The sequence below is a fragment of the Coenobita brevimanus genome, chromosome 14, assembly GCF_032717465.1.
Source record: "Coenobita brevimanus isolate Jiangsu-jjx chromosome 14, ASM3271746v2, whole genome shotgun sequence".
NCBI classification, from domain to species: Eukaryota; Metazoa; Arthropoda; class Malacostraca; order Decapoda; family Coenobitidae; genus Coenobita; species Coenobita brevimanus.
In genome coordinates this window covers 8832501-8851860 of record NC_136967.1, presented here as the reverse complement: position 1 = coordinate 8851860, position 19360 = coordinate 8832501, and the positions used below count along the sequence as shown (strand labels likewise).

At 40.9% G+C, this 19360-nt stretch overlaps 1 protein-coding gene across 1 annotated transcript in view; it reads right to left on the bottom strand.

Annotated features, from left to right (window-relative positions):
• Positions 1-1527: 1527 nt before the first annotated feature.
• LOC145418989 (protein obstructor-E-like) overlaps positions 1528-19360 on the bottom strand; it is a 31359-nt gene continuing 13526 nt past the window's right edge. Inside the window, exons 2-5 of the mRNA XM_080287242.1 lie at positions 14929-15180; positions 11772-11984; positions 9540-9756; positions 1528-1659 (exon numbers count right to left, since the gene is read on the bottom strand). Coding sequence (XP_080143368.1) covers positions 1545-1659; positions 9540-9756; positions 11772-11984; positions 14929-15180 — 797 coding nt within the window. The 3' untranslated portion in view covers positions 1528-1544. The remainder of the gene's footprint in view (positions 1660-9539; positions 9757-11771; positions 11985-14928; positions 15181-19360) is intronic.

Genomic DNA, 19360 nt, shown 5'->3' with positions numbered 1-19360 from the left:
CCTTTTGGGGAGGTGGGGGATTAGTTCAACCCTCTCGACCCCCCCTCCCCCCGGCTGCGGGCCAGTTCTAAACGGAATAAAGTCACCCGTAGAGGTTCTCGGAAACTGCTGCAGAGTCCATCACAACGAGAGGGCTTTCTTAAGCTGCACAACTTATACAAGGGCAGCACGAATGCTTATACCAAAAAAAAAAAAAAAAAAAGAAGAAGGGGGGGGAGGTTGTCAAACTGAGTGTTAAAAGACTGTACGGTCAACCACAAAGTTTCACAACGTAATGAGAAGTTGCTAAACCCCCTCAGTACTATGACGTCACTTGTTTTACCTTGCCACCACCAGACGATTTTAATTGTCTTAGAAAACCCCAATACTGAAATTACAGTAATAGTAAAGGCTACAGCTGACCATACCAGTTCGAAAAGCCTATTAGCGACTGACTAAAATCGTCTTGTGTTAGCAAGAACACAGTATGAAATAAGTCCCTCAAGGCCAGCAAAAATCGTCTGTTGGTAGCAGAAATAAAAAATTAAAACACGTCTTCGGGCTGAAGGAATTAAATAACGAGATATGCATCAGTACTTTTTGAAATAGTAGCCTATGTATTCTTAGGACTCTCAGTTACCTATAGCTCTTATTTGAATAAAATTGTCTGGAGTAAGTTGGAATGAATATGAAATATATCCATCAAAGCAAGATTGCTCTAAATGCCGAGGAACTGGTTTGTGGTATGGAGAAAGAACCGTCAGTTTAACACACAACATTTATTTACAGAGACTCACCACTGGTACACCTTACGTGCGGTACAACATTGAGCAGAGAAGTCATCATCACTGTATACAGAAATTCAGAACTATTAAGACCAGGACTAACTATGGTCACTTTCAAGTACTTAAGTGCGATGTTGTCTTTGGAGGTATGTTGCTACTACCGACAGGCGATTTAGATTTGCTTATGGAGAAATCTCGCATACTGAAGTTCATAAATGATATACCCAACTCATGCGGTTTGAAAAGTATCTCCTAAGTTGAATTAAACCGCCTTATAGTCGCAAAAGGCATCGTCATATAAAATTAGTGGGTGAAGTCTAAGGTAGTGGACTGTTATGACAGAGGAAGCCTTTGTTACAGTGCCAGGTCGTCAAGTGACACTGACGCGGTGTCATCAGTGTCATTTGGTTCTGATTCTGGGACTAATTTCAGAGTCCATGGAAAGAGGAACAGGAGAGGCTGCAGGTGTTTTGCTGCCGATAATACGAGAGATTCGCTGATACAACACTCACATAAGATGTACGGGCTTAGGTACACAGATATATGTAGGTGTTTACTTGCGGAACTGTCGGAGTGAGAAACAAGCACAGAATAAGCAGAGAGAGAGAGAGAGAGAGAGAGAGAAAGAGAGAGAGAGAGAGAGAGAGAGAGAGAGTTAAATGAAAACCATATTAGAGAGACAGAGAAAGCCACATTTAAATAGTGAGACAGGCACATCAGCGAGTGAGAACCACACTCAGACAGCCACATTAAAAGAGAAAGTGAAAGAGAGGCCCCAGTTTAGTTGATAGAGGTCTGAGAGAAGTCCCGCCTGACGCCGAAGTCCCTCTGACCGTCAGCGTCCAAGTCATCATAAACCACATCGAAGAGCGGGTTGTTGCGGTAGTGACCCTCACTGTAAAGAAAATGGGAGGAGGTTGGCGTCGAGGGAAAGAAGTATATTTCTTTTTTTACTTTCTTTTTGCTCGTTTTCATCAGTTTATGAAAATAAGAAAGCAGGTAGACTTCACCTCTGTAAAGAAAATGAGAGAGGGTTGGAGTGAAAGGGAAAGAAATGAGGTTTGTTTTCCTCCTCGGTTCTTCCTCTTTTTTTTTTTTTTTTTTTCACTTCTTCCAATATAACTGATGAGAGAGATGATAATGGATTGTGGTAGAAGCCATAGCTGTGAAAATGACAGGTGATGGCGTGATGGAGGAAGAATGTGTATTTTTCTCGACTGGTAATTTTTTTCTTATTTTAGACAACTCTTAAGAGAAATAAAAGTATATAAAAACATATTATTATAGAGGCCATCGCTGAAAAGAAGAAGAGAGGAGACTGGCATGCAGGAGCTAGTTTCTTTTTTCTCTTTTTTTTTTCAGTTATGTATAGAGATCATTTCACTTTTTCAATACAGCTCATAAAACAGAACGCTGGGAGAGAATAATACTTGACTTTTTCTTTCCCTGTCTGGCCTTTCGTGTCACTTTCCAGCATGATCAAAAGCTTGGTAACATTTGGAGAGAGAGAGAGAGAGAGAGAGAGAGAGAGAGAGAGAGTCATTATTATCATAATCATTATCATGACCTCACTATTCACCTAAAGTAGTGCAACTAAAACAATATTTTTGTATCCATGCTGGGCCGATCTTTGCCACGGCTCACCACATCGGTTAAAGCAAGAAGAGAAAGAACAACCCACATGTTCATTTGGATCATGATGACTCTGCATCTTCAACAAAGGGGACGCTGTAAGTGAACAGTCACAATCATGATAATAATAGTGATGAAGAAAGAAAGACGAGAAGAAGATGGATCTAAAACGGTGCAGTGTTGTTTAGAATGTGTGCTAAAATCAATCGCGACTGTTCTGTATGGTATTGCTCTGCTGAATTTTGTTCTTTAAGGGTAATTTAAGTATGAATGTTACAGCTTTTCTGTTGTCATCTCTCAGAATGCTGTAAGATGCTTAAGAAAGTCATGATGGTTCTTTGCAACAGTGGAACTGAGGTACAGACCTGCATTAGCATCTTCGTGTAGCCATTAGTGAATGTTAGTTTTGGTAAGAAGAATACTGCGGCGGTTCTGGAAGGTTGGAAGCTTTTAATATTTATTTCTTCTTTAGCCATTGTAGGTACTTCCTTTCTACTTGAAGCTGCTAATCGCTGGGAATTTATGCTGTAAATTAATTTATTTTTCGACTGAAACGGAAAGCCGCTAAATAGCTGGTGTATTTATGCCACATATGCGTAGATTTTAGTCACTGACTATGGACCTGTTGCACAGCATCGAGAAAAGTATGAAACTGATGTCACCTCAACCCTATCTCTCTGACTTTCGCAGCTGTTCAGCATCATTTGTTACAATGGGAGAGTTTATCTGCTCGTAACATGTAATAGCATTTCCTCATTTGTAGACTTAACTCATGAAATTATCTCATTTCCATTGTGGACACAGGGCAGTGTGCTGAAGGTGTATGTGACGAATAGCTGCCTGTATTCTAGAACAGTCATCTTAGGTAATGGCAGAATGACCTAGCAGTAAATGTAGGTGCTTACAAAGATGGTCCGAGTTTATTCCATGTTGAGTGACTATGAACTGAATGTGATGTTGAGTGTTTTATCACGTATTTTAATTAGACGAATGTGTTTAAGATTTTGATGCTAATGCGGAAATACCTCGCTCATCTGTATCTGCATAGACAATACTCCTCAGATACTTGAGCTATACCATGTTCTATACATAACTTCCCTCCCACACCACAACTGCTTCCGGTGGAACTTGGACTCACTGCTCATTTTATTATTACTGTAGTTGCTGCTGGTGCATGTGTTCAGTTCAGTCACAGATTCCATACTGTTTCTAGCCGCTGCACCAGGAAAGGTCATCCCCAGGTTGAAATATAGTTCCCTTGTTATAGCAAGAATATAACAAATATGACATAATCGTATTGAGGTTGTTAAAAAGGAATTGCTACTACACTCTGCTAAAGTTTGTTATGCTGTTACTGATAAGAATGTTGTTGCATCCCTGTATTTACTAAGCTTATTTTAGGTAGCTGTTACTAAATTCTCTCTTTCAAAATCTTTACATAAATGAGGTATGATTGTGTGGTTGAGAGGAGAAAGGGAATTTCAAACTCGGATAAACTCACAACATTGTATTTACAACTGGTGTCAGAGTGTGGCACAAAGCTTCACATCTCTACAAAATGACATCACTTGGATACACTAATAATAACAGACACACACTGCAACACGCCTAGCTACGTGAAGGGCCTTGTTGATGCTGTTCCTTCACTCTTGTTATCCTGTGCTCATGATCATCCTGTGTTTATGATCCGCGGTGGACACTGGAGGACTCAAAGGCAAAGCGTTTTAGCTGTCCAGTACGTGATGCAAACTAGAATACTGCCTGCACTGGACGTTTATTTGACTTATGTTTCTCAATTTGCTGTTAAAGTGAAAAACCGTACCTATGTATCACTGTGTTGCTGTAGGACATTTTTCAGGTGGAGATGAATGGGTAATGACAACACCCTCGGTTATATTCTTCTTAGGATGGTGATGCTTGGATATTATTAACAATATGAAGTGCTGTTAGTTGCTCTGTTCTTACAACAAAACTACACAAATAATGTGCATTCACGTTCATGCAGGGTGAACTGCGTTATAATGTAATACTGTCGTATTTCATGCACTCTTGATTTCGTATTGACTCAAAACATGCAGCCTACAAGGATTTTGTCAGTGGGAAAACAATGAATTGAACGTATTTAGTATGTTGATTAGATCATCAAAGGGAAGGCAGAAATGGATAGCCTATATGCGAACCATTGTGCAGGCATTTTGGTAAAACTGGCAAGAATTGCAATGCTCTGAAAGATGTTTGCACAGAAACAGCAAGACAAGTACCACTCTAAATATTGGATGCAAGTGCTGTGGCCTTAACTGAACATTAAACAGGGACTAAGAAGTTGATGGAAAATGTATTATTGTCAACTTCAGCATAACAAACCTATGCAGACAGGTAAAGAAGATGCTAGATAAACACGCGAACAATGATATGTGAAGGTAAATACATGTAACCTATACGAGTATATGCATCAGCTTCGGTGGCTGTAGTTTATGCAAAGAAATAATGTAAAAATACTTTAGTGGCGTACAGATGAACAGTGAAGAATAAGGACAAACAAGTTGCTTTATACGTCGCAGAGCATGAAATTATTTGAGCAGTGCAAGTATAAAAAGTGACGTGAAAACGCAGTAGATGCAGCACATGTAATCAGATGCTGACGTTATTATTATTAAGAGTGTGAAATATAAAGATAAAATGAATGCTGTATAGGTACAGAGACTGAAATTATGAACAGTATAAAACAAAATGACTAAGAAGTAGTAGAGAGATGAGTTTTATATTATTTGAGTAGAATATCATAAGTAATAAAGACAATAAAGAGACCGACATTGATAATATTCTAGCAGTATGGAGACAGAGAAAAATTCAAGACAGTAATACATCAAGACTCTACAGTAGACAGTTTGCTAGAGAGGTGCAAGAAAGGCAGGCAGTTTTGGGGCCGGGGGTGGGAGAGTGAGAGAGGGAGAGCCACCCGTACCGACCCAAGTCCAGATCAACAACACATTTAGTTGGGGCGACGGGGACGGCCTGGCGCTGCTGTGGTTGGTTCCTCCACTACGAAATCAGCGCTGTGAAAAGAAGGGGAGGTTGACGTGCTGTGTTTCTTACTCCTCGGAGACCCACAAGACAGTGCAAATGAAGACGGTGATAAGTTATGACAAGACAGTTAAAATACAAGGGTTTAGATTTGGTCGGCTCCTCCACTACGAACAAAAGGCTGTAAAAAGAGAGGAAAGTTGACGTGCTGTATTAGTTTTCCTGAGACACCCACAGGACAGGATAAATGAAGAATCGTGTAGGTTAGGACAGGAAAATTAAGAAACGTGTTATTTTCACCCGAGGTACACGAAATAACATTGTGCACTTACGTTTCTCCAACTGTTATTTTCCCTTTGCCTGACAGGACAACACATGAAGGAAAGGGGCAAGTTAAAGCAAGAAAATTAGTAACATAAATAGCACACTCTTACGGACTCTGTGTCTCCCAGTTTCATTCGCTGGAAATAATGCTATCATTCTCCTCTTTCTGATATTCTCTCTCTCTCTCTCTCTCTCTCTCTCTCTCTCTCTCTCTCTCTCTCTATTAATCTCGACTCTCTCGATCTCTGCCGCTCTGAAGACAGAACTGGAGAAGGAAAGTGACAGTGCACCACAAGAGTACTCTCCTCGTGATTTCAGCCACTGGTCAGGATGCTGCAAAATGGAACGTTTCATGCTGAAAATATATACAGTACATTGTTAAATACAGGACAGGCTGATGCAAGATGCTGAAGGCTATACATCGTGCTGACGTGCATATCAACACTGTAAGGAGCCATAACAAATTACTGTAGAGAAAAAAGTTATTATAATAGGGTGTTTTGGGGTTCAGAGTTGACAGAGCAAATGCAAGACAACGGTCACTGTAAATTCTTGTGTCATGCGACGTCACTATGGGAACGTGACGCTTAGGAAGAACGTAACCCCTTTTTGTTATTTTATTTATGTGACGTCCAGGCAGTGTGATTCAACTGAAGAGATACTTTTCAAGCTATAGGGGTAAATATAGCCTTCATTAACTACTAGAGATACGTTTCAAACAAGAAGGCTAGATAAAGCATTGGTTAACCCCTTACATTTCTAGATGGTTCTCTTTAGCTGTTTCACATTGTCTTGTCGTACTGGACTGCATATGATAAAAACACGGTTGTGGAGTTGCTGTCATGCTATAGATTAATCACTACAAATTAGCTGAATAATACTAGCATCAGTCATGACCGGAATGCATTATAATGATAAAGTGTTAGTAACTTCTAACATGCGATGTGGTGCGATAAGTGTGGTGTCAACAACAATGGCGGACGATCATAAATGAAGTAGTATGAAAAACTGGAGGTCTTATCTAATACGGTATATAATGCAGTATGATATGTCGATATAAGGAAGTTCCTTAATCTAGTGTAGCCACGATACACGACCCTGAATATTGAGGGTACGGTATATGACATATCCACAGTGTTTCCAGTTACATAAAAAAATCTATCCAGCACAAGTCTCTTCGATCAGATAGCCTCAGTAGTGATATGATGGAATGGAACGAAAGTAAAGTTGATGTTCGAATGACTCTCTGTAAATAACTGGCCGTAATTTTCCTGTTCAGGGACATTGATTATTGCAGTCTTGGCAGTGTCAGAATATGCTAGTTCTGTTACGAGGATACCTTTTGAGGATACCTTTTCATTAAAGAGCGGCATTCAGTAATAGACTTGCTCTCGGAAGATTTTTCGTGACAATACTGTCGTTATTACCTGTTGAGAGCAATGTACTTGTAGTTATCAAAGTTTCAGTTTTTTTTTTTTTTATTATGCCAAGAAAAACAAAACATGCTAAGCCTGTAGCTTTTAGTTTTATTTTTGCTTTATCTATGTTCTCCTGCATAATTAAAATTAAGTTGTGTATGAAAACCTCCGAAGGCACGTTTGTCTGGTTTGTTTGTTTTTCTGTTGTCCGTCCATCACTACAGAATGAGGCTTTGATAGTCACCTTTTTTTCACCACAAGGGATATTTACGTCACATTGCTTAAGTCTGACAATGGAGTGGGTTGTTCGGGCTAGGGATTAAGGTAGAAGAGTATAATCTGTATCCCAAATGAGGACCAAGAAGTCTGCCATGGGGTAATGGATGTGGGTTTAATGGGTTAGGGACATGATGGGGACTGTGGTCCATGGTCATGGAGTAGCAGCTCTGGGCGTGATGAGTGGAAGACTATGGACAAAATGGATGCAGTGGTGTAGGGACTTAGGGTGATCAGAGATGAGCTTTGACTGTAAGACTTGGGATAGTGACTGGCTGTTTGATATGTGTGGGGACTGTTACTGTGATTGTTGGGAAAATTTTAATGAGCGTCAGACAAGGGGTGATGGTTGCTGATGTAATGAAGTGGGGACTGTTAGTGACACTAATGGCGAGTGTGGGTGTGGGGAGAGGGGACATTGGGTGTAAGGACAATGAGTGGGTTTTGTGAATCTGATATGATAAACTGGCTTTTCTTGTGTCCCAAATAAGTGTCAATGGTTTTAATAAATTGCTGGGGCTGAGGGTGCGGCGATACTGAGTAGCGGCTGTAGTGTTTGAGGATACGATATATTAGATTGTCTTATCTTGTTTCCTAGCGGCTGAATTAACTTTCCCCGACTGTGGAATTGCGAATATTGAGTGGAGGCTTTGGGTTTGAGGATTTGTTAGACTGGCTTATCCCATTTCCCAGGAAGTGTATTATTTTGCTGTGACTGTGGATTTGAGGACATTTGAGTGGAGACTGTAGGGTTGGAGGACATGTTAGACAGGCGTATCCTGAGCCCCGACATCAGTAGCACCAGCGCTTTGTGTCTCGTCCTCGTAGTAATAATAATCGGCGAACTGAGGATGGTCTCTGTACCATCCATGGCTGCAAGAGAATAGGGTAATGAGTTGGTGGGTCTGCAAGTTGTTAGTACCTTATTGAGTAGTTGGTTACTTAATGGGCTTGAAAAATTAGTATGCGGTCTGGAAGAGAAAATGGAAGTGAAGTGGTAACAGTTATTCTATTTTCAATATATCACGATTACACAGTGTTAGAAAAGGCTCTGGCGTGGGGGAGTAAGGTGTGGCTTTGCGTGTGTGTGTAATTCACCGGGTAGGTCACGATCACTTGATGGTCGTGATGGTCAGCTTTTACCCTCTCGGAAGGGAGCTGAGAACTCATATATTCCGATCTAAGGGCAAGGCTGTGACCTTCACACACGCACACACCCGTCCCCTTGCTCAAGGGGGACAGTAACCACCCACTTCGTCAGTGAAACTTTTCGCAACCTGAGCGAGGCGCGAACTCCCGTCCACCAATTGGCAAGCGGGAACGTTACCACTGCACCAGCGAGCGGTGTGTGTGTGTGTGTGTGTGTGTGTGTGTGTGTGTGTGTGTGTGTGTGTGTGTGTGTGTGTGTGTGTGTGTGAGGTCAGTAGTGTTGGCTATTGTACAATGGTTTTTATGACGCTTTATATGTTAGGGAGACTCCATGCAATACGCTAAGCCTATAAAGCAACAGATATAATGTAGCTTACCCTCGCCACTTGCTGTTCACGCTCCACCACTCGCCACCTACTCTTCTCTCTCTCTCTCTCTCTCTCTCTCTCTCTCTCTCTCTCTCTCTCTCTCTTTTGCACACACACACACACACACACACACACACACACACACACACACACACACACACACACACACACACACACACACACACACACACACACACACACACACACACACACACACACACACACACACACACACACACACACACACACACACACACACACACACACACACACACACACACACACACACACACACACACACACACACACACACACACACACACACACACACACACACACACACACACACACACACACACACACACACACACACACACACACACACACACACACACACACACACACACACACACACACACACACACACACACACACACACACACACACACACACACACACACACACACACACACACACACACACACACACACACACACACACACACACACACACACACACACACACACACACACACACACACACACACACACACACACACACACACACACACAAAACCAACTCACCATGCAGGCACGTTCTCAGGCCAGTCACAAAGTCCAGTCTTGTCGTTGTAGACCTGACCCAAGTTGCACGAGGATTCCTGGGGCGTGACCTTGTTGAGACACACGTAGAACTTCTGGCAGTCCAGCTCGTCGGCGTAGGTCGGGTGCGGGATGGACTGACCCATTTCGTTGATCACCTCTTCGCCCGTGCAGCAGAAATTGCCATTCTTGATGCAGTCTTGGAGGGGAGAAAGAAAGAGAGGATGTTGGTTAGGTTAGGTTAAACTTGTTTCGGCATGGTAAGGCTAGTTAAAATTTTGGTTAGGTTTGGCAGAGCTACGTTAATTTAGGCTCTGGATGGTTAACACTGGCCTAGGTTAGCGTTAGTGCTCTTCGATCGGTATGATTAGCCACCCTGCAGTGCTCCCGGTTTGGAAGGGATGACGTGGTTGGCTTGGGCAGCCGAGGAATGACCCGGCTTAGTACGGTGATTTTTTTTTTTTTTATGTTCTCTGCTTTTAACAGAATATAAGGAACAGGTAGGTAAAAAATCATACCTAGAATTCCCGCTTCTACTTCTAATGCGTTATTCCCACTCTTCACCAATTTACAGTACCAGTTGTATGAAAAACATGATATAATCGAACACGCCCCTGACATTGAGAGCAATGTCTGCATATCGTTCTTGACCTAGATACAGTCCTTGCCACTATCCTGAAATTAACAGTACCAACTGTATGGGGAACATGGTATTTTGGAACACATCCCTGATACAGTGAGAGGAACCTGTATACTCGTGAGCCATATTTTTTATTCACACTAATTTTACCATATACTTGGTGGGAAGTAGAAGTCGGAATTTCACACCGAATGAACACCTGTTGTTACGAGTGAGCGAGCAAAGAGAGCGAGCGATGTTTACTCTCCGTTGAGCTTGTAAATGAGAGGCCCGGCCCGACCTGGCCCGACCCGACCGTCATTATTTATTTTTTTTTTTTTATGTGACAGACTCTGGGCATAGGCTTCACAGCCTGCTTTCAAGGCCCAGTAGTCCTTCTACGTACCACACACCTCTACATGTCACCACTTCGGCGCTAACACCCACCTTCCATACTGAATACATGCTAGGACTGTCTCATACAGGACTGGTGTATTGGTATTAGCGGGGGTATTTTTACGACATGTCGGCGGGTCTTCTGGTAGAACAGTAAAGTCTGATTTCATGAAATTCAAATCCTTAATCCTGCACCAGCGGGATTTGAACCCAGGTCCGTTAGGACTGCAGGCCAACTCTCTACCGATTGAGCCACCGCCTCCCCCTATGCTAAGCAGAAGCCAGTAACTTTACTCTTATGTGAAGTAGAGTTGAAATTCTTTTTGCCTTTGATACATTCATGAAATAAATTTTGTTATCAACTAAAAACTTGCCCATAAAGGCATAAGAATCCCTTGGAACTCGACTTTTCCAAGTGAGTGTTCGGCTCTAATCGGTGAACGCCTCACTTATGAAATAAAACAGATTTTCCGTCGTAACACTGTGTTTTTTGCCAACAACTTTAGTAATTAAATATCGGAGATTCCGCCTCTAATTTTATATCAGAGGGAAGTTGTGATAACATGGCCCATGCTCGCTTGTCACGCGCTCACACAGCGCACTTTACAGGTTGGTAGTTCGGTCAAAATATGTCATCACGAATTGTTCTTCATACATTCCTGCAAAGCATTGAACTATTTGCCAAATACTGAATATCAGGTATATGTTCAGTGTAACACCTTGATTATGGCTTCCCTGCAGTAAAAAAGTCAGAGGACGAGCAGAAACTATGGTTCCCATTACTAAAACTGATACGCGAAAAAGTAGACATGATCGCAGTTTAAGATGTTCAGTTTAACACACCCGTCAGGTTATTAAATAAGCAGGCTGCATTCCACATTGTTTTGTTGTGGTTGCTTCTGTGGTCCAAGGCTCACCTGGACGTTAACCCAGTGAGCTGCAGGCTGAAGTTCCCTCCTCCTCCAGCTGATCATCCTTTTACTGGGGGAAGAGAAAGTAGCTGGAGGACGTTTGTTTAACCAGGGAGTAGATCCGCCAAGTTATAACGGCGCCAGTCATAAAGGCATCCCTCTCCAGCCGAGCATTTCACTTTCCAACACGTTATGCCGTGACAGCGTATCCTAGCCTTGTGCTCCTACGCTCTTTGTGAGAGGAAGGGGGAAGGATTGGATGATAGAATATTATAGAAAGATCCTTACTGTTGCTGATCACGACACAGCCGGTGCGTCCAGAATTCTGGGGCCAGTCGCAGGTGCCGGTGTCAGGGTTGAAGTGGAGGGTGGGTGCGCATTCATTGGTGTTCTCTTTGAAGCCGTCCTTGCATGTGTGGAAGGTGCGGCAGTTGGTGGGGTCAGGGTCCTCGAAGGTGCCGTGACGCCTGATGCAGTACTCGCTAGGGTGGCTCGGCTCCTCTGCAGGGGTAAAGAGAAGTTAGTGGAATGAAAAGTAAAATTCTGTAGAGTAATGATTTTCTGAACAAAATGACACACACACACACACACACACACACACATGAACAGAGAGAGAGAGAGAGAGAGAGAGAGAGAGAGAGAGAGGGAGACCAGTGTTGCGTTTATACAGAAGATACGTAATTGGAACCGAGAGATACTACGAAATGTGGTTCATTTAATAGCAGTTTGTGGCACCCAGGCAAACTTTAGTGCCTCAGAGTAACTTTTTTTTCCCTTGAACTAATAGAAACTTTAATCACATAAGAAAAAATAAATAGGATCCTGAGGAAACTTTTGAACTTACCATCAGTATTTTGTGTCTGTATTTTGGAAAGTAAAAAGTTTGTCACTGTTATCCATGTTACTGAATTTTTAGGGCACTGTAAAATTTAGCAACACATATGTGTTTTAATACTTTTTCGTCTTTTCTTCCAGGCTGGGGAAAGATGTGGAACAAGGTAAGTGTCCTTCTTTGTGCCGTATTAAAATTGAGAGTTCGAAAGTGTTGACCATCCCACAGTTTTTTTAAGATAATTTCTGAAGCATATAAACGTGACTGAAAATGTGTAATCTTTCAGTGTCGTTGCTAACTGCACTCTGTAATGTGGGATGCAGGCTGAGCACTTCCAGTAAGCACAGGTATTCCATGTATGACCAAAAGAAATTAGGGCTTTGCTTACACCTTCGAAGACTTTTTTTTTTTTTTTAATAATATCCCCCAGTCTCCTTTTAGATTTTACTACAACTGAATCTTCTCTGGTAAGTGTATGTTTGTGTTGAATTTATTGTTTATGGGAAAATCAATGTTTATTTTGTTATTGTCCATTCCCTACTGCTAAAGTTGTGAGATGATATGCTCATATTATGTGACTGTGTGTTGAGAGATAGGTTAGTATGTTTCGTGTTATGCGTGTGGAGGTGAAAAGAATATGAAAATTTACCGCACAGTCATGTGTGATAAATACTGTGAATGTTTTGAGATTATAGAATTGGAAGTTTGTTATTATGTGTCCAGAAATACGAGAAATTTTTGTCGTGTGTGTGTGTGTGTGTGTGTGTGTGTGTGTGTGTGTGTGTGTGTGTGTGTGTGTGTGTGTGTGTGTGTGTGTGTGTGTGTGTGTGATGTACCCTTGCAGGGCTCCTGAAAAGGGTTATATTGTTATTAAGGGACATATGTTCATACACTTAAACAATATGAAGATTTAGTATTACATAAAGTTATTGTGTTAAATTAGGGACGTTATATAGACTCGTATTATACAGATTTTGTTTCATACCGTTGTTGTAAATTGAAAGTGTGAGTTTCCTACGAACATCAGAAAGTCGGACGAAATGTGATGGACGCAAGGAAAAGAAATTATTTTAGAACGTCAGTCATATTGTCATGAGAAAATAATATGCGAACCTTGCGTCATTCTTGTCACAAACCCAACCCGACTTTCTCCGTCTTTTGTTGTGCTAAGCGTGAGTATAACTCCAAGTAGGTCCAGTTTACCTTTGTGATTCCCTGTCTTTCATTTTTTAATTATTTATTGAGGTGTGGCAAACTCCTTCACAACAGCGTCGTCTATTACTATTAAATCCTAACTTACTTCAGACGATGTTATTTAGCTTGGGAGAGATTATTCGAAGTGGGAGGGGGTTAGAGTTAGCCTTGATCGACGGCTTCACTTCTAGGGCGCTCTCCATGACAGAATATAGCAGTCTGTCCTCGAAAGGAATAAAATGTAACAGTCGTCATCGTACTGAAGGAGTAAATGTTGTGCGTCCAATAGGCCTATAATTGCCTTATGTAGCTTCCTGTAGATATTTTTCCACTCTCTTAGGCGAGTATGGAAGTAAGAGTTATGTTATTTTGCAGACATATTACTACATGCATTTTCATTCGTATAAAGTAGGCGTAATTTTTATGATCTCTGCCACTTTCTTCATGTCTGGTCTTACTCGACATCTCTAATCCGGCACATACGAGTATTTAACATTACATCACTTCATCTTTCTTTGCATCATCCTTTTTTTTTTTTTACCCACATTTTATCCACAGCACATTCTTCCATCTCCGTTCCACTCATATTCTTGATGTGATATATTTCTAATCGCAGCACGTCCCTTCATGTACTCTGTTTCATCCTTATTCAAACCCTGCACATTCCCAACCACCGTATATCTCTACATCTTCTCACAAAATCGTGCTTACCTCTGAATTTGCCAGTTCCTTATCATAACACAGCTACATATATCTTCTCTTACATTCCTACAGGATCCACATATCTCAGCATTGCCTGAATATCGTCATTGGTAAACAAATCTTTATCAGTCACGGAAGTAATGGTATCCAGTTCATTTAACAAAGAATGGAATGTCACAGGAGTCTGTGTGTACCAATTTGGCTTCGATATTGTCAGAGGTAAGAGGTCTGTGTATTCCCCCACTGAACTAAATATCTTCAAAAGCAAACAAAAGGCCGTTAGTCAACCTCGAAGGGCGTAGCACAAGGCTGAACGTATTCTGCATAGATTTTTGCGGTCCTCAAGGGTACACAGATATCCAGGACTTAAGGAGGGACATCATTCTGTCAAAGCTGATTAAATCTTCAGTAATAATGGAGGTCGGGACGTCCAAATCAGTCGTCAGTGAAACGAATCTGTAAGGGATTTACATTTCCTCGTTTGGACTCAACATTTCCAAAAGCAGAAGAGCCCATGCGTCCGTAAGCCTTAATTTCATAGTAAGTATACACAGCTCCATGACTTACGGAGGAAGGGTCTTCCTGTCCAGTCATCCAAAAAGGCGTGTTACAAAGATCGACGTGCCCTTCCTTCATATATATATATATATATATATATATATATATATATATATATATATATATATCCTCAACAGTAAACAAAATTCCATAACTCACGGAGGTAGGGTCGTCCAGTGCAGTCTACCACGAAGGGCGTATCACAAGGATCGACGTGCCCCGCCTTGGCCTTGATATCGTCAAACACCAGGCCATCGTCACAGAGGCGGGATGTGGCCACTCCAGCCTCACAGGTCCAGTACAGATCGCACTGCTCAGGGTCAGAGTAGGTGCCGTCCTCCTCGGGACATACGTAGTTGCCCAGGGTGGTGGCCGTGTCTTGGTTTACCAGTCTTTCGTTCTGAGGGACGCCTGTTTGGAGAGATAAAGGGAGTTACATGAGGGGGTTTGAGTTCATTTGCTAACTTTATATATTTTGAAGGGTTTTAGTTCATTTCCTAGTGTCGTATCTTTTTAAGGTTCTAGTTCATTTGCTAGAGTGGTATGTTTTGTTGTCTGTTAAATGTAAAGTAATTATTAAAGTGTTCACTGAAACAAAACGTTAAGTAAGGGTTTTAGTTTGTTTGCTCGAGTTGCATATTTTTTGTATGCCTATAGAAAATTAACATAAATGGTTAGTGAAGAGAAATCGAATGTTGCTTTTCTTTTTTCACTGCCACTTCCCTTGATGTATCTTTTGTGATTTGTGCAGTATAAAATAAAATAGAGATCATTGAAGAAAAAGCAAATATACTAAACTGAATACATATAAAGAAAAAATAAATAAATAAAAGCCACAGGTTTGCCACAGTCCCCACCCCTGGAACATAAGAGAGAAAGATAATTAGTATTTAGTGTCCTTGACCACACTGTAAAAAGACAAACATGATCAAATTACTAGACCTCATCTCTTAAAAAAATGGTACCGTAAAAATAATCCCACTACAGAAATCACAGCTACATGATTAGGGAAAATAAATTTGTGCTTTCTACCTGTTTATTTATGTATTTATTTTGAAAGCCCAGATGCCCAAGTTACCTCACTGTTATAAAGGCAAACAATTTGGAGAAGTAATATACCGGAAATTTTTTCTCATTGTGTTCATATTTATTTATTAATTTATCTATCTGTCTATCTCTCTGCTTTTTGTTTCGTGTTTTTTAGGAGCAACTGCTTAAATTATTTCACATACACAACAGGTAAACGAATCATCAAAATATACAGTCGTTTGTTTTTTTTACTTTCTTTTCTTTTTTCTGACGGTTCAAGTGTGTCGTACCCAAACAATGTCCCTGACGTCACCCATGTACCCGCACCCTCACAGTTGTAAACATTTTTTTTTTTTTCTATTTGGATGAGTTAGGTGGATCTGAAAGTCATGAGCTAAGGACGAGGAATGAGTTGCAGTGTTTAGTTTGTCTTGATTGGTGGTGATAATGATGAAGATGATGATGATGGTGGTGGTGATGGTGATGATGATGACAATGATTTTGATAGTGATGATGACGATGGCGATGATGATGATGAAGATTGTAATGGTGACGATGATGGTGGTGGTGGTGATGGCGAAGATATTGAAAATGACGATGATAGTGATGTTGGTGATCACTTTGAGCATACTTCCATAAACAGGAGCCAGGATATGAAAAGATAGTTAGAATATGTGGCAGATCACTAATTTAGCACGAACTCATAGAAATATAGGAGAGGTTCTTCGTTATCTCATGATGGCGGAGATGTTATTTTTTCGTATGATTTATTTTCTTAGGAAGTATTAATTAGGTGTGTCAGTATTTTTTCTTATTTTGCATATTATTATTATTATTATTATTATTATTATTATTATTGTTATTATTATTATTATATCTAAGGGTGATGCACTACCACAAGGGCAATGTACAGAGCCCATGAGTATATTGTGAGGGGTGTTGAGAGGTGTTCAAGAGTTATTCAGTTAACCCCTTCAATCCGGTGGTCCTACATTTTATTCATGCTGTTGTTAGAGTAAGTTAGACGATGATAGTGAGCATAGAAATGCCCTATAATAGTGAAGAGATTAATGAAGCTGCCTTTAATCCCTCCAGTTTTAATAGTCTTCCGTAAGCTGAATATAACTTCTGTATTCGGTGTCTGAAAATACGGATAGAGTAAAAAAACGTCACCGTACTGAAGGGATCGGTTTTCCCAATTTTGACAAGAGAACTCAGCCAATAAGTGTTGAAATCTCCTAAACTGATCTAAATATGGAAAAGCCTGGCCCCCCCCCCTCTCTCTCTCTCTCTCTCTCGTCACCTGTTTAAATGAGAGAGTGAATGTGGCCGCTGACAGACAAAAAGTACCGTCTGACCTTCACCGTATAAAAAAGTGACATAGATACAGCCAGAATAATGAGGTTTGGTACGATTCTTGGTTCGCGGAATGTTACAGGTCAGGGGTATAGAGCAGGTGCGTGGATTAGACCAGCAGTATGGAGAGTTAGTTCAGTAGTGCCCTCGAGGATGTGTGTGTGTGTGTGTGTGTGTGTGTGTGTGTGTGTGTGTGTGTGAGAGTAATATAGAATCGTCTGGAACTGAGGGAACAAATCGGAAGGACGTGACTGTACAGAAGGGGTTGATTCAAGACCATGTAACTCTTGAATCTGGGTGACGTCCTTTTTAGTTTCTTCGTACCAGACGATTTTTTTCCGACTTAATAAAAGCCTCTCGTGTTCTTAGGTGTTACATAAAGGTATACCTGACCCACCAGTTTGAAAAGCCCAGCAAAAGCAGAATAAGATCGTCAGGGGATAGCAAGAATAAAATAAAAGGGTAAATGCGACTTAATCCTCTGTTTGCAGTCCGTTATTCCATTTTGTTCAGGCTCCTACAAAACGATTTCTTTATATATTAGGAAGGATCTCTCGCACTGCAGGAGATAGGATGATCTATAACATCTTCAGTAAGGAATGCCTCTCCTAAGATGAATGAGAGTGTTCGACGGTGGCAATTTTGAAACAGCCAGACATCATTTTACTTCGCTTATGATATTCAACCCCGTTACTATCACAGGTCACCCCTAGTATGAGTACACCCATCTGACGGCAACAAGAATAACCATATATATAATGAGATCTGGATACTGAATGGGTGAATGAAGACTGTCTACAATGAACCTTGCTCCTAACACTACCAATACTAGAGGTTTCTCCTAAGCTGGACAGAATACTAGAGATATGCTCTGATCTCCTCACTGTCATGCTGAATAAAGTTGTTGGGCAGCGGCAAGAATAAGATGATAAACTGTGCTTTATTAAAAAGAAAGAAATGAAAGTGAGAGGAAAGTGGCAGAAAAACTAAAAACGCATTTGGTGTCAGGGAGTTGGCTGGGGTGAGCGGCAGGGCAGGTCAGTGGCTGGACAGGTCTGGTGGCACGGTAGGTCATGGCTGGGCAGGGCAGGGTAGGTCAGGTCAAAGGTTATTTGAGGGTCCGCCTTGTTTTTGCCTTAAATGTGTTTTGGCAAATATTTTCATGGTTTCGTATTTGACCATGTATTTCTCTCTCTCTCTCTCTCTCTCTCTCTCTCTCTCTCTCTCTCACTCACCAAAACTTATGCTTCCTAAAGGTTATTCCCCTTACGAAAATATCTTCTGTCAAAGTTTTACGTAACACAAAATCCACCCTGTGCATGCCGCTTTTGTATTATGATAATAGTTTAGTGATAAGTATTACATTTATTTTTTTTGTCCACACCAAAATCTCTACCTGATACAAGTAAGGATTCGTGGAGCTGGTAGATAAAATGGTCCAGTCTGCGCTTGCTTCAGTTGTATAACGGCATTTCATGTATATATATATATATATATATATATATATATATATATATATATATATATATATATATATATATATATATATATATTATTTATTTATTTATATATGACGCATGTTACTTTCACTTGAAGACTATTTTGGTCAGAGAATAGATAATTCTCGGTAAATCCTTTCGCAAATAGAATAGGTACCCTTTTGTCCCTCAGAAGAGAAGGTAACAGGTCAATTCTTTCACATGTATAGGTTTTGCGTGAGAGGAGAAGAGGGGAGCAGGTAGCACGCAAATAATCTATTAGAACTCTGGCCCATTCCCTGTCCCTTCACTTTCACTCACTCTCTCCTCGCTCCTAGGGGTCCATGTCCTGTGCAGATCCACCATACTTTCCCTTTTCCTTCCCTCCCATCTGTTTGTTCCCTCTCAGCTGTTTATTCTCCCAATCTTTCTTGCCTACCATCTGTTCAGTTTGCTATGGGGACCCCATTTACCATATGTGTGACGAGGGGAACTGAGACTCTTCAATATAATGACGACTTTCTTGAGCTGAACATAATCAGTTGCCTCACATCAGGTACGTTATTTGTATGCGTCTGTGGCTTATGTTAACGGTATCTCTTCTGCGCTTGTGACTTGCATATTACCTAACGCATTTAACGATTGTTTGCTATAACTCTATCTGTTTTGGATATTTTTAATGCCTTTCCGAGAAAAAGCTGTGGGTGTTTAATCTTAATTTGTTTATT